Genomic DNA, 25,242 nt, shown 5'->3' with positions numbered 1-25,242 from the left:
CAATAACCCGTGGAAGGAGAGCGAACGGAGAAAATCGGTATGCTAGACTGAAATTTCAAGGAAGCGCCAAAGCATCTATCAGTACAGCCTGAGGATCCCTTGACCTCGACCCGTACCTCGGAAGCTGGGCATTCTGTCGAAATGCCATGAGATCTAGCTCCGGCTGTCCCCATTTGAGAACCAAGTTGGCAAACACCTCCGGATGAAGTTCCCACTCCCCAGGGTGAAAGGTCTGTCTGCTCAGAAAATCCACTTCCCAATTGTCCACTCCTGGAATGTGGATCGCAGATAGACAGCAGTTGTGGGTCTCCGCCTACTGAATAATCTTGGCTACCTCTAACATGGCCAACTAACTCAGAGTTCCTCCCTGATGGTTGATGTAAGTCACTGAGGTTATGGTGTCCAACTGAAACCTGATAAACCGGGCTGAAGCTAACAGAGGCCAGGCCAGAAGAGCATTGAAGATTGCCCTCAACTCTAGAATGTTTATGGGGAGAACAGACTCCTCCCGAGTCCATGTCCCCTGAGCCTTTAGTGAGCCCCAGACTGCACCCCAACCCAGGAGGCTGGTGTCCGTTGTCACAATCAGCCAGGTGGGTCTGCGAAAGCAATGCTCCCGAGACAACCACCAAGGAAGAAAATCTCTTGTCGCCTGATCCAGATGTAATCGCGGGGACAGATCCACGTAGTCCCCGTTCCACTGCATGAGCATGCATAACTACAGAGGTCTGAGGTGGAAACGGGCAAACGGAATGATGTCCATGGCAGCTACCATCAGACCGATCACCTCCATACATTGAGCCACTGACAGCAGAGGAGAGGACAGAAGGGCAAGACAAGAGTCGAAGATCTTTGTTTTTCTAACTTCTGTCAGAAAAATTTTCATTGATAGGGAATCTATGGTTCCCAAGAACACTACCCTTGTAGCTGGAATTAAGGAACTCTTTCCCAAATTCACCTACCAACCGTGAGAACGCAGGAAGGATAAAATCTCTGTGTGGGAGTTCGCTTTCGAAAGGATGGAGCCTGAACCAGAATGTCGTCCAGATAAGGCGCCACTGCAATGCCCCGCAACCGGAGCACCGCCAACAGGGATCCCAGTACCTTTGAAAAAATTCTGGGAGCTGTGGCAATGCGAAATGGAAGAGTCACAAACTGGAAGTGTTTGTCTAGACATGCGAACCTCAAACATGTGATGATCCCTGTGGATGGGAACATGCAGGTACGTGTCCTTTAAATCTACTGTCGTCATGAATTGACCCTTTTGTACCAAGGGAAGAATGGAACGAATAGTTTCCATCTTGAAGGACGGTACTCTGAGGAACTTGTTTAGACTTTTGAGGTCTAAAATTGGTCAGAAGGTTCCATCTTTTTTGGGAACCACGAACAGATTGGAGTAAAATCCCAGAACCTGTTCCTGCATTGGAACAGGAACCATCACTCCCAGGTCGGAAAGGTCCCGAACACAGTGTAAGAACGCCTCTCTTTTTATCTGGTCTACAGATAATCTTAAGAGCAGAAACCTGCCCCTGGGAGGAAAGGTCTTGAACTCTAGTTTGTATCCCTGGGACACAAAGTCAACCGCCCAGGGATCCTGAGCATCCCAAACCCCAGCCTGAGTGAAGGAGGAAAGTCTGCCCCCCACAAGATCCCGTCCCAGATCGGAGGCAGACCCTTCATGCAACGGGCTTCTTAGCTTGCTTCCCCTTGTTCCAAGACTGTTTGGTCCTCCAGGAAGGCTTGGACTGATCTTGCTTGGCAGAGGAAGGCTTACCTTTGAAGTTTCGAAAGGAACGAAAATTACTCTGATGTCCCTTTTGTTTATTCCTCTTCTCCTGAGGGAGGAAATGACCCTATCCCCCCTGTAATGTCAGAAATAATTTCAGCCAAGCCCGGCCCATACAAGGTCTTACCCTTGTAGGGGATCGCCAAAGACTTAGACAAAACATCCGCAGACCAGGATTTTAACCATAAGGCTCTGCGGGCCAGAATGGCAAAACCAGAAATCTTAGCTCCCAGCTTAATAACTTGTAGGGAAGCATCCGTAATAAAAGAATTGGCCAACTCAAGGGCCTTGATCCTATCCTGGATCTCTTCCAGGGGGGTGTCTGTCTGAATAGAATCAGACAACACATCAAACCAGTATGCCGCCGCACTAGTGACGGTAGCAATACACACTGCAGGTTGCCATTGTAAACCATGGTGAACATACATCTTTTTGAGCAACCCCTCCAACTTCTTATCTATAGGATTCTTAAACGAACAACTATCCTCTAAGGGAATAGTGGTTCTCTTAGCCAAAGTGGAAATTGCCCCTTCCACCTTGGGAACCGTCTGCCAAGACTCCTTGATCGAGTCAGCAATATGAAACATCTTCTTAAAAATAGGGGATGGAGAAAAAGGGATACCCGGTCTCTCCCATTCCCTAGCAATAATCTCTTTAGCCCGATCAGGTAGAGGGAAAACCTCCACCATGGACGGTACATCGAAATACTTGTTTAGCTTGCTAGACTTCTTAGGATTGACTACGACTGGAGACTCGGAGTCGTCCAAGGTAGCCAAAACCTCCTTAAGTAACAGAGGTGTTCTAGATTAAACCTGAAGGATACAACGTCAGCATCAGAAGAAGAAATAACACTGTCTGAGTCTGAGATTTAACCCTTAGATGCTACCGAAGTATCTTCCTCCTCAGATTTCTGGGAGGCAACATTCGGAATAGCCACGACTTTCAGAAACCTTACTCACTGATTCTTTACATTTCCTCTTGCATTTTACCTACAGCATGGGAAAAGCAGACAGCGCATCAGATACTGCAAAAGACATGAGGGTAGCGATGTCTTGCAGCGTAACGCCAGGCAGAGTTTGAGAGGAAGCGCAGGGCACTGCATATGGACGATAACATTTGGGACACTTGAGAAAGCTGCGGCATATCTTGAACATGGTCAGAAGACTCCTGAACAGCATCCGCCTTAGACAATGTTGGCTCAGAAAAAAAAGTCTATCCCTGTAATTTAAAGTTCTCTCAACAGAAAGGGATTGGTGGTTCCACGTTAGCATCAAAACAAAGAACAAGTAACATTTTGCAGGGCCTCTTAGTCTATCTTTACTCACAATTAAACAATTTTGATTAAATAAACTTATATCTTAGGTTATAAATAACAAACGTTACTGTCTCTTTAAATTTTAAAACGTGACTTATTTTTGCTGCATGAAAATAAACTGCCACAAACACTCCGGACAACCTCTACACCTCAGCTTTGCTTAGGTGCCTACCTGCCTTGCTGACACCGGAGTGTATATTCTGATAGAAGAAGTCCAAACTCAACCTATAGTTCACAGTAAACGCAGTCTGGTAACCTTAGCACTGCTTACAAAGCTGCAATAACGCTGTCTCCCCTCCGGAACACAGGAAGTGAAGGGGAAAAGGCGTGCAACAGAAACTTGCCACTTAGCTAGCCCCACCCATCGTGGGTGTATCAAAATTAACCTCCCGGTCGGCAAAATGTACTCTAAAGTAAAGCCGCTGGGAGTAAGTGAAACACACACCACACATTGAGCCTATATCTCCTCGTCCCCCAGTGCCTGCCATTACTGCCGTTTTTAACATTATCCCCTAATTCTATAGGAGAATGTCTCTTGCCATCAAATGATATTAAAGTGCCATAGTTTTCCTGCATATGTCGCAGAAAAATAAAATCAGCACTTACCTCCAGAAATCTGCCAGGCAGCAAGGCAGCTCACTAGGTTTGAGAGGCATGTTCCCTCACAAGGACCTGTGGAAGAAAAAAACCAAAGACTGAGTAATCTTACTCAGGCTTTCAATGTTAGGGCAGCATTAAATTCATGGGAGGCACAGTGAGGATTGTACCCTACAAGTTCCCATTGCTTAAAAGCCACCACTGCTCTACTGAAGAGACTGACATGGGCTACGGCTATACCCCAGGACAAAGCAGAACAAACTTGCACTGCTGAAAAATAACAAAATCTTACTTGAAGAATCTTCTTCCAAACACCTAAACTTTACCACTTTCTTGCTCTTAATGTAAGCAAAGAGAATGACGGGTTGGAGGGAAGGGAGGTGATATTTAACAGCTTTGCTGTGGTGCTCTTGCTACCTCCTGCTGGGCAGGAGTGATATTCCCAATAGTAATTAGAGATGATCCATGGACTCACCGTGTAATTAGAAAGAAACTAGCCTTACTAAATGTCATTTAAAGGGACAGTCTACTCCAAAAATTGTATTGTTTAAAAAGATAGCTAAACACCTTTACTACTCATTCCCCAGCCTTGCATAACCAATAGTTATATTCATATACTTCTATAACATCTAAAACTCTAAATATCTGCCTGTTTTTAAGCCTCTGCAGGCCGCCTATATCTCAGTCCATTTTATAAGTTTTTCACAGCAAGACGGAGCTAGTTAATTGTCACCATATAGATAACTCTGTGCTCACTCCTGTGGAGTTACAAATGAGACCGTACTGATTGGCTAAAAAACAAGTAGTAAACAGCCATGAGATAAGGGGGCATTCTGCAGAGGCTTAGGTACAAGGCAATCAGAGGTAAAAAAAATTATAAATAGAACAGTATTGGTTATACAAAACTGGGAAATGGTTAACCCCTTAATGACCACCGCACTTTTCCATTTTCTGACCGTTTGGGACCAAGGCTATTTTTACATTTCTGCAGTGTTTGTGTTTAGCTGTAATTTTACTCTCTCATTTACTGTACCCACACATATTATATACCGTTTTTCTAGCCATTAAATGGACTTTCTAAAGATACCATTATTTTCATCATATCTTATAATTTACTATTAAAAAAAAATTATAAAATATGAGGAAGGAAAAAAAAAAAAACACTTTTTCTAACTTTGACCCCCAAAATCTGTTACACATCTACAACCACCAAAAAACACCCATGCTAAATAGTTTCAAAATTTTGTCCTGAGTTTAGAAATACCCAATGTTTACATGTTCTTTGCTTTTTTTTGCAAGTTATAGGGCAATAAATACAAGTAGCACTTTGCTATTTCCAAACCACTTTTTTTCAAACTTAGCGCTAGTTACATTGGAACACTGATATCTTCCAGGAATCCCTGAATATCCCTTGACATGTATATATTTTTTTTTAGAAGACATCCCAAAGTATTGATCTAGGCCCATTTTGGTATATTTCATGCCACCATTTCACCACCAAATGCGATCAAATAAAAAAAATTGCTCACTTTCACACATTTTGTTACAAACTTTAGGTTTCTCACTGAATTTATTTACAAACAGCTTGTGCAATTATGGCACAAATGGTTGTAAATGCTTCTCTGGGATCCCCTTTTTTCATAAATATCAGACATATATGGATTTGGTGTTGCTTTTTGGTAATTAGAAGGCCGCTAAATGCCACTGCGCACCACACGTGTATTATGCCCAGCAATGAAGGGGTTAATTAGGGAGCCTGTAAGGAGCTTGTAGGGTAATTTTAGCTTTATTGCAGTGTAGTAGACAACCCTAAGTATTGATCTAGGCCCATTTTGGTATATTTCATGCCACCATTTCACCGCCAAATGTGATTAAATAAAAAAAGTTACATTTTTCACAATTTTAGGTTTCTCACTGAAATTATTTACAAACAGCTTGTGCAATTATGGCACAAATGGTTGTAAATGCTTCTCTGGGGTCCCCTTTGTTGAGAAATAGCAGACATACATGGGCTTTGTGCGTTGCTTTTTGGTAATTAGAAGCCGCTAAATGCCGCTGCGCATCACACGTGTATTATGGCTAGCAGTGAAAGGGGTTAATTAGGGTAGCATGTAGGGAGCTTGCAGGGTTAATTTTAGCTTTAGTGTAGAGATCAGCCTCCCACCTGACACATTACAACCCCCTGATCCCTCCCAAACAGCTCTCTTCCCTCCCCCACCCCACTAGTATCCCCAGCCATGTTAAGTACTGGCAGAAAGTCCTGCCAGTACTAAAAAAAAAAGAGAGCTATCCTTGATAAAAAAAATTTTTTTTAAAAAAGGCATATTTACATATGCTGCTCTGGAGGATCCCCCCCTTAGCCCCCAACCTCCCTGATACCCCCAAACAGCTCTTTAAACCATCCCCCTCTAACTTATTAGTAGCCATCTTTGGTCTGCCAGTGACCCAGTTTATAGTAAAACATTTGTTTTTTATTATTTTTTTTAATATTTTTCTGTAGTGTAAGCTTGCCCCCCCCCCCCCCCCCAAAAGACCAACCCCCACCCCCTCCCAGATCTCTTAGATCGATATACTTTAGATTTTTTTGGCCCTCACTGCCACTTTTTTCACATAATTTTTCTGTAGTGTAGCGGTTCCCACCTGCTCCCTACTCGTGCCCCCCCCCCCCGGCGTTCCCGCCCACGTTCCCCGCCCCCCTCCACATCATACGGCCAATCGATGGCCGCCCACCCGCCTCCCCAGGACTGGCTCCCACCCACCAACGAAACCGGCCATCGATGTCCGGTGCAGAGAGGGCCACAGAGTGGCTCTCTCTGCATCGGATGGCCAAGGGCGGTTATTGCAGGATGCCTCGATGTTGAGGCATCACTGCAATAACCGGAAAGCAGCTGGAAGCGAGCAGGATCGCTTCCAGCTGCTTTCCAGACCGAGGACGTATGCCATACGTCCTCAGGCGTTAAGTGTATTTTTTTTTGAGGACGTATGGCGTACGTCCTTGGTCGCTAAGGGGTTAAATAATGGTATTATCTATCTTTTTAAACAATCAATTTTGGAGTAGACTGTCCCTTTAAGGCCAGAACTCTAACTTCTGATTTATGGCTCTCAAAAAGACAGTCAAGTCCAAAAAAAACCTCATGATTTAAATAGGGAATGTAATTATAAACAACTTTCCAGTTTACTTTTATCACCAATTTTGCTTTGTTCTCTTGGTATTCTTAGTTGAAAGCTAAACCTAGGAGGTTCATATGCCAATTTCTTAGACCTTGAAGACTGCCTCTAATCTAAATGAATTTTGACCACTAGAGGGCATTAGTTCATGTGTTTCATATAGATAACATTGAGCTCATACATGTGAAGTTACCCTGGAGTGAGCACTGATTGGCTAAAATGCATGTCTGTCAAAATAGCTGAAATAAGGGGGCAGTTTGCAGAGGCATAGTCACAAGGTATCAAGACATCAAAAGAGAACAGCGGAGTCCCCGGAGTAGTGTTAAAAAGGTAATCCTTTATTGGGTTAATTAAAAGTCACAGACAAAAACAAATCACACTTGTAGGCTGTGGCGTCCGCTGACGCATTTCGGCTGTTATGCCATAGTCATAGCTAATGATCTCAGTCACACCCTATTTAAATAGCCACTCCTGGGCTATAATTGGATAAAAGATTTGTTAAAACAAAATATGGCCACGCCTACATGGTTAACCCTGTGATAGCCGACCATACATAATGGCTATCAATCATGTTAACTCTCTACTGTGTTATTGTTGTTATATTCCCCCCTTAATTAACCTTGCCTATTAAACCATTGGGTATTGTTTATAACCACAAATTATACTACTTGAGGAGATATACGAATATATATATATATATATATATATATATATATATATATATATATATATATATGTATATGTGTGTGTGTGTGTTTACTCCTTGCATCATTGATATCCATTGGTTAAAACACATGATAGCAAAACATATGTGATAACAGCACATATGAATCTATCCAATTTATGCATATACATAGAAGAAATGTTTAGTTTTGTAACGACTAAAGCCCTTCCTTCTTATGAGTCCCACAATGCTAAGTATGCTCTTCAACTAATTTTCCTTAACCATTAATGCCCATTTCCCCCCAATTTTCTTCCTTATTCATAATTTTAATGTCCATGTTAGGCAGTACCACCATACACAGATAATGAATTAGGCAGTTGTAGTATGAGGGGGAGTGAAAGGGGGGAGGGTCCAGTATCTGATACTTATTTTAATATTTTATTATTGTATTTTATCTTGTCTTGGATAGCTCACTCCCAGAAATTAATCATGTCAAACTCCGAATTAGGGTCTGTCGGCGTGCTGGTCTTTAAGATCCAAAAGATCTCCTGTCTAGCAAGTGTTCTCTCTCTGTCTCCTCCACTACTTCCAAACTGGACCTGATCTACTATCGTCCATCTAAGTGTATTCGGTCTCTTCTAATGGAAACTAGTGGTGTGGTCAAACTGGTCACTATAAGTAGTCAACAAAAATGCCTGTTTGGTTATTTGGGACTGGTTCTTCCTTTGGTTCTCCTTCTCAATAAACCTTTCCTATCAAGGGAAGCTACAGAGTTTCTCATCCCTTCAATCATTGGCACTGGATATTCTTGATCCTTCAACCTATTTAAAAGGGAATCCGATTGATTTTAAAACTGCAATTGTGTAGTACAGTTCTATCTCACCCTTTGTAATCGCCTTGAACACTATTTGGGTGATTACTGTTGGCATGGAGAATTGAATTCCCTGCGATGGGTTTTCTGTACAGGTCTGACTTAACCATCCCTATCTCCCCATTACTCTCTCCAATCAATGTTACATCTAGGTAGTTCACTTTGTATTTCTGAAATTCAAAAGTGAAACTAATACCTATATTGTTTAAATCCAACCAATCCACAAAGGAGGCAACTGTACCCTCACCTCCCCTCCAGACAAAAATAAAATTATCAATATACCTTTTGTAAAAGATGATGTTCTGTCTGAAGGGGTTTCCATCTCCAAAGATGTGGGACAGCTTCCACCAACCCATATATAGGTTGGAGTAGGAGGGGGCAAATTTCGCCCCCATCGCTGTCCCACATCTCACATCACATCAAAGTTAAAAAAAAAATAGTAATAGGTAATCACAGAGGTAAAAACAGAATTTATGTTTACCTGATAAATTACTTTCTCCAACGGTGTGTCCGGTCCACGGCGTCATCCTTACTTGTGGGATATTCTCTTCCCCAACAGGAAATGGCAAAGAGCCCAGCAAAGCTGGTCACATGATCCCTCCTAGGCTCCGCCTACCCCAGTCATTCGACCGACGTTAAGGAGGAATATTTGCATAGGAGAAACCATATGAAACCGTGGTGACTGTAGTTAAAGAAAATAAATTATCAGACCTGATTAAAAAACCAGGGCGGCCGTGGACCGGACACACCGTTGGAGAAAGTAATTTATCAGGTAAACATAAATTCTGTTTCCTCCAACATAGGTGTGTCCGGTCCACGGCGTCATCCTTACTTGTGGGAACCAATACCAAAGCTTTAGGACACGGATGATGGGAGGGAGCAAATCAGGTCACCTTAGATGGAAGGCACCACGGCCAGCAAAACCTTTCTCCCAAAAATAGCCTCAGAAGAAGCAAAAGTATCAAACTTGTAAAATTTGGTAAAAGTGTGCAGTGAAGACCAAGTCGCTGCCCTACATATCTGATCAACAGAAGCCTCGTTCTTGAAGGCCCATGTGGAAGCCACAGCCCTAGTGGAATGAGCTGTGATTCTTTCGGGAGGCTGCCGTCCGGCAGTCTCGTAAGCCAATCTGATGATGCTTTAATCCAAAAAGAGAGAGAGGTAGAAGTTGCTTTTTGACCTCTCCTTTTACCGGAATAAACAACAAACAAGGAAGATGTTTGTCTAAAATCCTTTGTAGCATCTAAATAGAATTTTAGAGCGCGAACAACATCCAAATTGTGCAACAAACGTTCCTTCTTCGAAACTGGTTTCGGACACAGAGAAGGTACGATAATCTCCTGGTTAATGTTTTGTTAGAAACAACTTTTGGAAGAAAACCAGGTTTTAGTACGTAAAACCACCTTATCTGCATGGAACACCAGATAAGGAGGAGAACACTGCAGAGCAGATAATTCTGAAACTCTTCTAGCAGAAGAAATTGCAACCAAAAACAAAACTTTCCAAGATAATAACTTAATATCAACGGAATGTAAGGGTTCAAACTGAACCCCCTGAAGAACTGAAAGAACTAAGTTGAGACTCCAAGGAGGAGTCAAAGGTTTGTAAACAGGCTTGATTCTAACCAGAGCCTGAACAAAGGCTTGAACATCTGGCACAGCTGCCAGCTTTTTATGAAGTAACACAGACAAGGCAGAAATCTGTCCCTTCAGGGAACTTGCAGATAATCCTTTTTCCAATCCTTCTTGAAGGAAGGATAGAATCTTAGGAATCTTAACCTTGTCCCAAGGGAATCCTTTAGATTCACACCAACAGATATATTTTTTCCAAATCTTGTGGTAAATCTTTCTAGTTACAGGCTTTCTGGCCTGAACAAGAGTATCGATAACAGAATCTGAGAACCCTCGCTTCGATAAGATCAAGCGTTCAATCTCCAAGCAGTCAGCTGGAGTGAGACCAGATTCGGATGTTCGAACGGACCTTGAACAAGAAGATCTCGTCTCAAAGGTAGCTTCCATGGTGGAGCCGATGACATATTCACCAGATCTGCATACCAAGTCCTGCGTGGCCACGCAGGAGCTATCAAGATCACCGACGCCCTTTCCTGATTGATCCTGGCTACCAGCCTGGGGATGAGAGGAAACGGCGGGAATACATGAGCTAGTTTGAAGGTCCAAGGTGCTACTAGTGCATCCACTAGAGCCGCCTTGGGATCCCTGGATCTGGACCCGTAGCAAGGAACTTTGAAGTTCTGACGAGAGGCCATCAGATCCATGTCTGGAATGCCCCACAGTTGAGTGACTTGGGCAAAGATTTCCGGATGGAGTTCCCACTCCCCCGGATGCAATGTCTGACGACTCAGAAAATTCCGCTTCCCAATTTTCCACTCCTGGGATGTGGATAGCAGACAGGTGGCAGGAGTGAGACTCCGCCCATAGAATGATTTTGGTCACTTCTTCCATCGCCAGGGAACTCCTTGTTCCCCCCTGATGGTTGATGTACGCAACAGTTGTCATGTTGTCTGATTGAAACCGTATGAACTTGGCCCTCGCTAGCTGAGGCCAAGCCTTGAGAGCATTGAATATCGCTCTCAGTTCCAGAATATTTATCGGTAGAAGAGATTCTTCCCGAGACCAAAGACCCTGAGCTTTCAGGGATCCCCAGACCGCGCCCCAGCCCATCAGACTGGCGTCGGTCGTGACAATGACCCACTCTGGTCTGCGGAAGGTCATCCCTTGTGACAGGTTGTCCAGGGACAGCCACCCACGGAGTGAGTCTCTGGTCCTCTGATTTACTTGTATCCTCGGAGACAAGTTTGTATAGTCCCCATTCCACTGACTGAGCATGCACAGTTGTAATGGTCTTAGATGAATGCGCGCAAAAGGAACTATGTCCATTGCCGCTACCATCAAACCTATCACTTCCATGCACTGCGCTATGGAAGGAAGAGGAACGGAATGAAGTATCCGACAAGAGTCTAGAAGTTTTGTTTTTCTGGCCTCTGTCAGAAAAATCCTCATTTCTAAGGAGTCTATTATTGTTCCCAAGAAGGGAACCCTTGTTGACGGAGATAGACAACTCTTTTCCACGTTCACTTTCCATCCGTGAGATCTGAGAAAGGCCAGGACAATGTCCGTGTGAGCCTTTGCTTGAGGAAGGGACGACGCTTGAATCAGAATGTCGTCCAAGTAAGGTACTACAGCAATGCCCCTTGGTCTTAGCACAGCTAGAAGGGACCCTAGTACCTTTGTGAAAATCCTTGGAGCAGTGGCTAATCCGAAAGGAAGCGCCACGAACTGGTAATGCTTGTCCAGGAATGCGAACCTTAGGAACCGATGATGTTCCTTGTGGATAGGAATATGTAGATACGCATCCTTTAAATCCACCGTGGTCATGAATTGACCTTCCTGGATGGAAGGAAGAATTGTTCGAATGGTTTCCATTTTGAACGATGGAACCTTGAGAAACTTGTTTAAGATCTTGAGATCTAAGATTGGTCTGAACGTTCCCTCTTTTTTGGGAACTATGAACAGATTGGAGTAGAACCCCATCCCTTGTTCTCCTAATGGAACAGGATGAATCACTCCCATTTGTAACAGGTCTTCTACACAACGTAAGAATGCCTGTCTTTTTATGTGGTCTGAAGACAACTGAGACCTGTGGAACCTCCCCCTTGGGGGAAGCCCCTTGAATTCCAGAGATAACCTTGGGAGACTATTTCTAGCGCCCAAGGATCCAGAACATCTCTTGCCCAAGCCCGAGCGAAGAGAGAGAGTCTGCCCCCCACCAGATCCGGTCCCGGATCGGGGGCCAACATTTCATGCTGTCTTGGTAGCAGTGGCAGGTTTCTTGGCCTGCTTTCCCTTGTTCCAGCCTTGCATTGGTCTCCAAGCTGGCTTGGCTTGAGAAGTATTACCCTCTTGCTTAGAGGACGTAGCACTTTGGGCTGGTCCGTTTCTACGAAAGGGACGAAAATTAGGTTTATTTTTGGCCTTGAAAGGCCGATCCTGAGGAAGGGCATGGCCCTTACCCCCAGTGATATCAGAGATAATCTCTTTCAAGTCAGGGCCAAACAGCGTTTTCCCCTTGAAAGGAATGTTAAGTAGCTTGTTCTTGGAAGACGCATCAGCTGACCAAGATTTCAACCAAAGCGCTCTGCGCGCCACAATAGCAAACCCAGAATTCTTAGCCGCTAACCTAGCCAATTGCAAAGTGGCGTCTAGGGTGAAAGAATTAGCCAATTTGAGAGCATTGATTCTGTCCATAATCTCCTCATAAGGAGGAGAATCACTATCGACCGCCTTTACCAGCTCATCGAACCAGAAACACGCGGCTGTAGCGACAGGGACAATGCATGAAATTGGTTGTAGAAGGTAACCCTGCTGAACAAACATCTTTTTAAGTAAACCTTCTAATTTTTTATCCATAGGATCTTTGAAAGCACAACTATCTTCTATGGGTATAGTGGTGCGTTTGTTTAAAGTGGAAACCGCTCCCTCGACCTTGGGGACTGTCTGCCATAAGTCCTTTCTGGGGTCGACCATAGGAAACAATTTTTTAAATATGGGGGGAGGGACGAAAGGAATACCGGGCCTTTCCCATTCTTTATTTACAATGTCCGCCACCCGCTTGGGTATAGGAAAAGCTTCTGGGAGCCCCGGGACCTCTAGGAACTTGTCCATTTTACATAGTTTCTCTGGGATGACCAACTTGTCACAATCATCCAGAGTGGATAATACCTCCTTAAGCAGAATGCGGAGATGTTCCAACTTAAATTTAAACGTAATCACATCAGGTTCAGCTTGTTGAGAAATGTTCCCTGAATCAGTAATTTCTCCCTCAGACAAAACCTCCCTGGCCCCATCAGACTGGTTTAGGGGCCCTTCAGAACCATTATTATCAGCGTCGTCATGCTCTTCAGTATCTAAAACAGAGCAGTCGCGCTTACGCTGATAAGTGTGCATTTTGGCTAAAATGTTTTTGACAGAATTATCCATTACAGCCGTTAATTGTTGCATAGTAAGGAGTATTGGCGCGCTAGATGTACTAGGGGCCTCCTGAGTGGGCAAGACTCGTGTAGACGAAGGAGGGAATGATGCAGTACCATGCTTACTCCCCTCACTTGAGGAATCATCTTGGGCATCATTGTCATTGTCACATAAATCACATTTATTTAAATGAGAAGGAACTCTGGCTTCCCCACATTCAGAACACAGTCTATCTGGTAGTTCAGACATGTTAAACAGGCATAAACTTGATAACAAAGTACAAAAAACGTTTTAAAATAAAACCGTTACTGTCACTTTAAATTTTAAACTGAACACACTTTATTACTGCAATTGCGAAAAAATATGAAGGAATTGTTCAAAATTCACCAAAATTTCACCACAGTGTCTTAAAGCCTTAAAAGTATTGCACCCCAAATTTGGAAGCTTTAAACCCTTAAAATAACGAACCGGAGCCGTTCTTAACTTAAACCCCTTTACAGTCCCTGGTGTCTGCTTTGCTGAGACCCAACCAAGCCCAAAGGGGAATACGATACCAAATGACGCCTTCAGAAAGTCTTTTCTATGTATCAGAGCTCCTCACACATGCGACTGCATGTCATGCCTCTCAAAAACAAGTGCGCAACACCGGCGCGAAAATGAGGCTCTGTCTATGATTTGGGAAAGCCCCTAAAGAGAAAGGTGTCTAAAAAAGTGCCTGCCGATATAAACTTATCAAAATACCCAGATTAAATGATTCCTCAAGGCTAAATATGTGTTAATAATGAATCGATTTAGCCCAGAAAAAGTCTACAGTCTTAATAAGCCCTTGTGAAGCCCTTATTTACAATCTTAATAAACATGGCTTACCGGATCCCATAGGGAAAATGACAGCTTCCAGCATTACATCGTCTTGTTAGAATGTGTCATACCTCAAGCAGCAAGAGACTGCTCACTGTTCCCCCAACTGAAGTTAATTCCTCTCAACAGTCCTGTGTGGAACAGCCATGGATTTTAGTAACGGTTGCTAAAATCATTTTCCTCATACAAACAGAAATCTTCATCTCTTTTCTGTTTCTGAGTAAATAGTACATACCAGCACTATTTTAAAATAACAAACTCTTGATTGAATAATAAAAACTACAGTTAAACACTAAAAAAACTCTAAAGCCATCTCCGTGGAGATGTTGCCTGTACAACGGCAAAGAGAATGACTGGGGTAGGCGGAGCCTAGGAGGGATCATGTGACCAGCTTTGCTGGGCTCTTTGCCATTTCCTGTTGGGGAAGAGAATATCCCACAAGTAAGGATGACGCCGTGGACCGGACACACCTATGTTGGAGAAAAGTGTATTTCTAGAACAGTGTTGCAAAACTGGAAAATGGGTAATAAAGGGATTATCTTTCTTTTTAAACAACAAAAATTCTGGTGTTGACAGTCCCTTTAAATAGAATTAAAAAGGTGATTATCTCCTGAAGTTCACTATATAGCTTTGTCTAAAACTAAAGTCAAGTTTAGATTTCAATGAAAAATGTCAGACTGCTTCTTCTTTATGATAAACAAAAAGATTATTAAAATTCTAGCAGTTCATACTGTTCCTTACACAATTCTTGCCAATTATTAAATACTAAATAGAATGGGTTCCTCTGGCCGAGTCAAACATGTACTACATACAGTAGCGTTACATTTTATTAGAAGAAGGGGTGTATTTTATATATACTTTAAGATGGAAGGATTGTTTCTAACAACTGCAAAACATGTCTGTAAACTTCACTAGTAACAAAACAAAAATCCGTTATAACATTAAAACAAACCTGAAAGAAGATTCAGCAGGTTCCTTCTTCATGACCTGGAGTAGTCTCGTTAACAGGCCTTTCTTCCCATCACAAACTAAACTCCTAGGATACAAGCACAAAATTGTAACAAGCAATAAGATTATATATATATATATATATATAATATATATATATATATATATATATATATATATATATATATATATATATATATATATATATATATATATATATATATATATATATATATATATATATATATACACACACATACATACATACAGTCTCACAAAAGTTTTTGTTTTTTTTCCCCCTCGGCATTTAATATAAATCTTAGCTGACAAAAGTGAGTACACCCCTCACATTTTTGTAAATATTTTATTATATCTTCATGTGACAACACTGAAGAAATTACACTTTGCTACAATGTAAAGTAGTGAGTGTACAGCCTTTATAACAGTGTAAATTTGCTGTCCCCTCAAAATAACTCAACACAGCCATTAATGTCTAAACCGTTGGCAACAAAAGTGAGTACACCCTAAGTGGAAATGTCCAAATTGAGCCCAATTAGCCATTTTCCCTCCCTGGTGTCATGCGACTCGTTCGTGTTACAAGGTCTCAGGTGTGAATGAGAGCAGGTGTGTTAAATTTGGGGTTAACGCTCTCGCACGCTCTTATACTGGTCACTGAAAGTTCAACATGGCACCTCATGGCAAAGAACTCTGAGTATCTGAAAAAAAGAATTGTTGCTCTACATAAAGATGGCCTTGGCTATAAGATTGCCAAGACCCTGAAACTGAGCTGCAGCACGGTGGGCAAGACCATACAGCGGTTCCACAGGACAGATTCCACTCAGAACAGGCCTCGCCATGGTCGACCAAAGAAGTTGAGTGCATGTGCTCAGCGTCATATCCAGAGGTTGTCTTTGAGAAATATACGTATGAGTGCTGCCAGCATTGCTGCAGAGGTTGAAGGGGTGGGGGTCAGCCTGTCAGTGCTCAAGCCATACGCCGCACACTGCATGAAATTGGTCTGCATGGCTGTCGTCCCAGTAGGAAGCCTCTTATAAAGATGCACAGTAAAGCCCACAAAGAGTTTGCTGAAGACAAGCAAACTAAGGACATGGATTACTGGAACCATGTCCTGTGGTCCGATGAGACCAAGATAAACTTATTTGGTTCAGATGGTGTCAAGCGTGTATGGCAGCAACCAGGTGAGGAGTACAAAAGACAAGTGTGTCTTGCCTACAGTCAAGCATGGTGGTGGGAGTGTCATGGTCTGGGCCTGCATGAGTGCTGCTGGCACAGGGGAGCTACAGTTCATTGAGGGAACCATGAATGCTAACATGTACTGTAACATACTGAAGCAGAACATGATCCCCCCTCCCTTCGGAGACTGGGCCGCAGGGCAGTATTACTACATGATAACGACCCTAAACACACCTCCAAGACAACCACTACCTTGCTAAAGAAGCTGAGGGTAAAGGTGATGACTGGCCAAGCATGTCTCCATTCCTAAACCCTATTGAAGGTCTCTAACATCCACCAGCTCTGTGATGTCGTCATGGAGGAGTGGAAGAGGTCTCCAGTGGCAACCTGTGAAGCTCTGGTGAACTCCATGACCAAGAGGGTTAAGGCAGTGCTGGAAAATAATGGTGGCCACACAAAATAGACACTTTGGGCCCAATTTGGACACAGGGGTGTACTCACTTTTGTTGCCAACAGTTTAGACATTAATGGCTGTGTGTTGAGTTATTTTGAGGGGACAGCAAATTTACACTGTTATACAGGCTGTACACTCACCTACTTTACATTGTAGCAAAAGTGTCATTTCTTCAGTGTTGTCAAATAAAAAGATAATATGCGAGGGATGCACTCACTTTTGTGAGTGTATATTATATATATATATATATATATATATATATATATATATATATATATATATATATATATATATATATATATATATATATATATATATATATATATATATATATATATATATATAAAAACAAAGGAGGTACAGGACAAATGGTCAATATAAATGTGTAATGCAATACCAATTACCAATTAGCTGGCATTGACAATAATTAATTAAGTGGTGCAGACCCTATAACAAATATAACAAATTATATGCACAACTAACTATAAGAAAAGAGTTTGGAACATGTAAATTGATGAACCATATGAAAAATAGGGAATCAAGCACTCTTCTGAAAATAAAACATCAGAATATGTTATTCAAAGTGTAGGAAATCAATCTCTGACCAGAATACTCTTAGAAAAAATGAACAATATTTATTAAGCAAAATATGGGAGATCAATTGTAGATAAAACATAATTTATGTAAGAACTTACCTGATAAATTCATTTCTTTCATATTAGCAAGAGTCCATGAGCTAGTGACGTATGGGATATACATTCCTACCAGGAGGGGCAAAGTTTCCCAAACCTTAAATGCCTATAAATACACCCCTCACCACACCCACAATTCAGTTTAACGAATAGCCAAGAAGTGGGGTGATAAGAAAAAAGTGCGAAAGCATATAAAATAAGGAATTGGAATAATTGTGCTTTATACAAAAAAATCATAACCACCACAAAAAAGGGCGGGCCTCATGGACTCTTGCTAATATGAAAGAAATGAATTTATCAGGTAAGTTCTTACATAAATTATGTTTTCTTTCATGTAATTAGCAAGAGTCCATGAGCTAGTGACGTATGGGATAATGACTACCCAAGATGTGGATCTTTCCACGCAAGAGTCACTAGAGAGGGAGGGATAAAATAAAGACAGCCAATTCCTGCTGAAAATAATCCACACCCAGAATAAAGTTTAATGAAAAACATAAGCAGAAGATTCAAACTGAAACCACTGCCTGAAGTACTTTTCTACCAAAAACTGCTTCAGAAGAAGAAAACACATCAAAATGGTAGAATTTAGTAAAAGTATGCAAAGAGGACCAAGTTGCTGCTTTGCAAATCTGATCAACCGAAGCTTCATTCCTAAACGCCCAGGAAGTAGAAACTGACCTAGTAGAATGAGCTGTAATCCTTCGAGGCGGAATTTTACCCGACTCGACATAGGCATGATGAAATAAAGATTTCAACCAAGATGCCAAAGAAATGGCAGAAGCTTTCTGGCCTTTTCTAGAACCGGAAAAGATGACAAATAGACTAGAAGTCTTTCGGAAAGACTTAGTAGCTTCAACATAATATTACAAAGCTCTAACAGCATCCAAAGAATGCAATGATTTCTCCTTAGAATTCATAGGATTAGGACATAATGAAGGAACCACAATTTCTCTACTAATGTTGTTAGAATTCACAACCTTAGGTAAAAAATTCAAAAGAAGTTCGCAGCACCGCCTTATCCTGATGCAAAATCAGAAAAGGAGACTCACAAGAAATAGCAGATAATTCAGAGACTCTTCTGGCAGAAGAGATGGCCAAAAGAAACAAAACTTTCCAAGAAAGTAATATAACGACCAAAGAATGCATGGGTTCAAAAGGAGGAGCTTGAAGAGCCCCCAGAACCAAATTCAAACTCCAAGGAGGAGAAATTGACTTAATGACAGGTTTTATACGAACCAAAGCTTGTACAAAAACAATGAATATCAGGAAGATTAGCAATCCTTCTGTGAAAAAGAACAGAAAGAGCAGAGATTTGTCTTTTCAAGGAACTTGCGGATAAAACCTTTATCTAAACCATCCTGAAGAAACTGTAAAATTCTCGGTATTCAAAAAGAATGCCAAGAAAAAAGATGAGAAAGACACTAAGAAATATAAGTCTTCCAGACTCTATAATATATCTCTCTAGATACAGATTTACGAGCCTGTCACATAGTATCAATCACAGAGTCAGAGAAACCTCTTTAACCAAGAATCAAGCGTTCAAACTCCATACCTTAAAATTAAAGGATTTGAGATCCTGATGGAAAAAGGGACCTTGCGACAGAAAGTCTGGTCTTAACGGAAGAGTCCACAGCTGGCAAGAGGCCATCCGGACAAGATCCGCATACCAAAACCTGTGAGGCCATGCTGGAGCTACCAGAAGGACAAACGAGCATTCCTTTTGAATCTTGGAGAATACTCTTGGAAGAAGAACTAGAGGCGGAAAGATATAGGCAGGATGATACTTGTAAGGAAGTGATAATGCATCCACTGCCTCCGCCCGAGGATCCCGGGATCTGGACAGATACCAGGGAAGTTTCTTGTTTAGATGAGAAGCCATCAGATCTATTTCTGGGAGTTCCCACATTTGAACAATCTGAAGAAATACCTCTGGGTGAAGAGACCATTCGCCCGGATGCAACGTTTGGCGACTGAGATAATCCGCTTCCCAATTGTCTATACCTGGGATATGAACCGCAGAGATTAGACAGGAGCTGGATTCCGCCCAAACCAAAATTCGAGATACTTCTTTCATAGCCAGAGGACTGTGAGTCCCTCCTTGATGATTGATGTATGCCACAGTTGTGACATTGTCTATCTGAAAACAAATGAACAACTCTCTCTTCAGAAGAGGCCAAGACTGAAGAGCTCTGAAAATTGCACGGAGTTCCAAAATATTGATTGGTAATCTCACCTCCTGAGATTCCCAAACCCCTTGTGCCGTCAGAGACCCCCACACAGCTCCCCAACCTGTACGACTTGCATCTGTTGAGATTATAGTCCAGGTCGGAAGAACAAAGAAGCCCCCTGAACTAAACGATGGTGATCTGTCCACCATGTCAGAGTGTCGTATAATCGGTCTAAAGATATTAATTGAGATATCTTTGTGTAATCCCTGCACCATTGGTTCAGCATACAGAGCTGAAGAGGTCGCATGTGAAAATGAGCAAAGGAGATCGCATCCGATGCGGCAGTCCTAAGACCTAAAATTTCCATGCATAAGGCTACCAAAGGGAATGATTGTGACTGAAGGTTTTGACAAGCTGATATCAATGTTAAATTTCTCTTGTCTGACAAGGACAGAGTCATAGACACTGAATCTATCTGGAAACCTAAAAAGGTTACCCTTGTCTGAGGAATCAATGAACTGATTGGTAAATTGATCCTCCAACCATGATCTTGAAGAAACAACACAAGTCGATTCGTATGAGATTCTGTGAAAATGTGAAGACTGAGCAAGTACCAAGATATCGTCCAAATAAGGAAATACCAAAACCCTGTTCTCTGATTACAGACAGAAGGGCACCGAGAACCTTTGAAAAAATTCTTGGAGCTGATGCTAGGCCAAACGGTAGAGCCACAAAACTGGTAATGCTTGTCTAAAAAGAGAATCTCAGAAACTAAAAGTGATCTGGATGAATCGGAATATGCAGATATGCATCCTGTAAATCTATTGTAGACATATAATGCCCTTACTAAACAAAAGGCAGGATAGTCCTACAGTTACCATCTTGAATGTTGGTATCCTTACATAACGATTCAATATTGATAGATCCGGAACTGGTCTAAAGGAATTGACCTTCTTTGGTACAATGAAGAGATAGAATAAAACCACAGCCCCTGTTCCAGAACTGGAACTGGCATAATTACTCCAGCCAACTCTAGAACTGAAACACATTTCAGAAATGCTGAGTCTTTGCTGTGTTTACTGGGACACGGAAAAGAAAAAAATCTCTTTGCAGGAGGCCTTAACTTGAAGCCAATTCTGTACCTTTCTGAAACAATGTTCTGAAACCAGAGATTGTGAACGGAATTGATCCAAATTTCTTTGAAGAAAACGTAATCTGCCCCATACCAGCTGAGCTGGAATGAGGGCCGCACCTTCATGGGTACTTAGGAGCTGGCTTTAGGTTTCTATAAGGCTTGGATATATTCCAAACTGGAAATGGTTTCCAAACTAATACCGCTCCTGAGGATGAAGGATCAGGCTTTTGTTCCTTGTTGTGAGGAAAGGAACGAAAACGATTATTAGACCTAAATTTACCTTAGATTTTTTATCCTTTGGTAAAAAAGTTCCCTTCCCTCCAGTAACAGTTGACATAATAGAATCCAACTGAGAACCGAATAATTTATTACCCTGGAAAGAAAGGGAAAGCAAAGTTGACTTAGAAGACATATCAGCATTCCAAGTTTTAAGCCATAAAGCTTTTCTAGCTAAAATAGCTAGAGACATATACCTGACATCAACTCTAATGATATCAAAAGATGGTATCACAAATAAAATTATTAGCATGTTATAGAATAATAATAATGCTATAAAATTATGATCTGTTACTTGTTGCGCTAAAGCTTCTAACCAAAAAGTTGAAGCTGCAGCAACATCCGCTAAAAATATAGCAGGTCTAAGAAGATTACCTGAACATAAGTAAGCTTTTCTTAGAAAGGATTCAATTTTCCTATCTAAAGGATCCTTAAATGAAGTACTATCTGCCGTAGGAATAGTAGTACGTTTAGCAGGAGTAGAGACAGCCCCATTAACCTTAGGGATTTTGTCCCAAAAAACTCTAATCTGTCAGATGGCACAGGATATAATTGCTTAAACGTTAAGAAGGAGTAAATGAATTACCCAAATTATTCCATTCCCTGGAAATTACTTCAGAAATAGCATCAGGGAGATTAAACACTTCTGGAATAACTACAGGAGATTTAAAAACCTTATTTAAACATTTAGATTTAGTATCAAGAGGACCAGAATCCTCTATTTCTAATGCAATTAATACTTCTTTAAATAAAGAACGAATAAATTCCATCTTGAACAAATACAAAGATTTATCAGCATCAACCTCTGAGACAGAAACCTCTGAACCAGAAGAATCAGTATCAGAATGATGATGTTCATTTAAAAATTCATCTGAAAAAAGAGAAGTTTTAAAAGACTTTTATGTATACTAGAAGGAGAAATAACAGACATAGCCTTCTTAATGGATTTAAAAAATAAAATCTCTTATGTTATCAGGAACACTCTGAAAATTAGATGTTGACGGAACAGCAACAGGTAATGTAACAGTACTAAAGGAAATTTTATCTGCATTAATAAGTTTGTCATGACATGCAATACAAACAACAGCTGGAGAAACAGATACCAAAAATTTATAGCAGATACACTTAGCTTGGTAGCTCCAGCACCGGGCAGCGATTTTCCTGAAGTATCTTCTGACTCAGTTGCAACGTGGAACATCTTGCAATATGTAATAGAAAAAACAACATATAAAGCAAAATTGATCAAATTCCTTAAATGACAGTTTCAGGAATGGGAAAAAAATGCAAGTGAACAAGCTTCTAGCAACCAGAAGCAATAAATAATGAGACTTAAATAATGTGGAGACAGAAATGACGCCAATATTTTTTAGCGCCAAATAAGACTCCCACATTATTTGGCGCCTAAATGCTTTTGGCGCCAAAAATAATGCTACATCCGGAACGCCGACACTTGACGCTAAAAAACATCAAAAAATGACGCAACTTCCGGCGACACGTATGACGCCGGAAACAGAAAAAAAAATTTTGCACCAAAAAAGTCCGCGCCAAGAATGACGCAATAATAATGAAGCATTTTCAGCCCCCGCGAGCCTAACAGCCCACAGGGAAAAAGTCAAATTTTTTAAGGTAAGAAAAAATGATTGAAACAAATGCATTATCCCAAGTATGAAACTGACTGTCTGAAAATAAGGAATGTTGAACATCCTGAGTCAAGGCAAATAAATGTTTGAATACATATATTTAGAACTTTATAAAAAAGTGCCTAACCATAGCTTAGAGTGTCACAGAAAATAAGCTTACTTACTTACCCCAGGAGACTCATCTGCTGATTTTCGTTTCAGTACTGGTTTGGCTTTCTACAACATGTAGAGGTAATGGTATATATATATATATATATATATATATATATATATATATATATATATATATATATATATATATATATAAAAGAGTATATCGTCGATCTGAAAAGGGAGGTAAGAGATGAATCTATACGACCGATAACCGAGAACCTATGAAATAGACCCCGTAGAAGGAGATCATTGCATTCAAATAGGCAATACTCTCCTCACATCCCTCTGACATTCACTGCACGCTGAGAGGAAAACCGGGCTCCAACCTGCTGCGGAGCGCATATCAACGTAGAATCTAGCACAAACTTACTTCACCACCTCCATAGGAGGCAAAGTTTGTAAAACTGAATTGTGGGTGTGGTGAGGGGTGTATTTATAGGCATTTTAAGGTTTGGGAAACTTTGCCCCTCCTGGTAGGAATGTATATCCCATACGTCACTAGCTCATGGACTCTTGCTAATTACATGAAAGAAAGTACCTTTTTACTCCCAAGGAACTATCAGCCACATAGGTGTATATTACCACAAGAACATGTGACAATATTTTACCCTGAAGATGTGCACACCTTTTAATTATATATGATAAATGACATGTATATCATTCGTTGGTACCTTACACATACTACACCCAAACTGTACACAGTACCCAAGTATATACAAGGGAAAATTACCAGACAGGTAAGTAGCAGGGATCTAAGTATTATGAGGTACTATGAATGAGCAAAATTTGAATAAAATGCATATACATATACATAAGAGCAGCCACAGGACAATATATGCAAAAGCCAGGAAAATGATGTTAGTATGAAGCGGAAAGGCAAATTTCAAAGCTGCTAGAAATAGTGTTATGCAAACAGTCATTCCAGGTTGACCCTCCACGTAAAGCGGTATTGCCATAAGCAGTATTTATGCATGATATGCAACAGTAAGCAGATGTAATGAGCGGTATCAGCAGAGCAGGCAGTTCTCAAAACAGCATAGAATAGCATGTTGTGCAAACAAAGTAAGACTAAACTGACCCTCCACAAGATGCGGTATTGCAAAAGAGTTCAGTGCACTTATCTGAATCCAGGAGAAACATTCACAGTAGTCATCCGGTGTCTGCTGCAGGGAAGTTTGACTGCTCGTTTGTATAAGAACTTTCCGTTGTATCCTTTGTATTGGAGGCTGCTATACTTTACTGTGCTGGTTAGAGACCAGGAAGATTATAGGAAGAAACAAGTATATAGTTATAGGCAGATGCGAGGATCTTATAATTCTGGAACTGATTGCTCAGATTCAGAACTCGACACTAGGGCATCAAAAAACGAGACGCGCCTTGGCCCCACTCCTCCACAAGAAGGAGGGGGGGCAGGAAGAGATGGAATAGGGATAGGTACAGATACTGGAGGAAGACGGTACCCCTATCGGCAAACTAGAGACAGGGAGTTCAGCAGGAGCTCAGAGAGACAGCAGAATTACAGACCAAGGGGTCGGAGGGGCAGAAGGCTCTATTGAATATGTCTTCTCCTGCTGACAATTTGCAAGTGATCAATTTGTCTTCATTTAGGCTCAACAATTGTCATCTTAGTGTTTTGAAACGAAGATTGTCTTTCTGTCCATCTAATGGATTTGATAGGTTTAACTTTTTAAAAGACCTTCATAGATTTGCAAGGAAAACAGTTCTTTCTCAAATGTTCAAAAATAAAACTAAGAATATGATTTAAGATCTGAGTCTCACTACTGAGGACAAGCTGGCACTGCAAGAATTAAATGAATTGTATCAAGAATCAACTTCTAAAGATAAATCATTTCTTGTGTCAGAGATTGAATTACCTTTCAAGCTATCCTCTCACTTTAAGAAAAGATCCATGTATATGCCACAATTGTCATTTTCCCCTCCTGTGAATTTATTTGTTAAACTGGTGGAGAGGGATATTCAAGGACTGTCACCTACTGGTATTGTCAATGACAATTTGTCAAAAAAAGAACGAAAAGCTCTAAAAGAGCTAAAAGAGGCCCCCAACGTCGTGTTTAAATCGGCGGATAAGGGGGGGAATGTCGTTCTGTGGGATGAAACCATGTATTGTAGGGAGGAACTATCTGATAAAAATCGGAATTTAAAACTTGGCTTCAATCCTATGCCTACCTTACAGTCTAAATTATTTACAATTCTTAATGATGCCAGAAATGATGGGACTATAACCAACACAGAGTTTGGATATTTGATGATTGATAATCCTGTTATGCCTATTTTTTATTGCATACCAAAGATCCACAAAAATCTAAAAAACAAA

General features: G+C 41.2%; 1 protein-coding gene across 1 annotated transcript in view; it reads right to left on the bottom strand.

Moving 5' to 3' along the window:
* Window positions 1–25,242, bottom strand: part of TRPC4AP (transient receptor potential cation channel subfamily C member 4 associated protein) — a 288,555-nt gene that overhangs the window by 44,627 nt on the left and 218,686 nt on the right. The window contains exon 14 of the mRNA XM_053696832.1: window positions 15,200–15,283. Within this exon, the coding sequence (XP_053552807.1) occupies window positions 15,200–15,283 (84 nt within the window). The remainder of the gene's footprint in view (window positions 1–15,199; window positions 15,284–25,242) is intronic.

The sequence above is a fragment of the Bombina bombina genome, chromosome 1 (genome assembly GCF_027579735.1).
Source record: "Bombina bombina isolate aBomBom1 chromosome 1, aBomBom1.pri, whole genome shotgun sequence".
In the NCBI taxonomy this organism is placed as follows: domain Eukaryota; kingdom Metazoa; phylum Chordata; class Amphibia; order Anura; family Bombinatoridae; genus Bombina; species Bombina bombina.
This window is presented reverse-complemented; position numbering and strand designations above follow the sequence as displayed.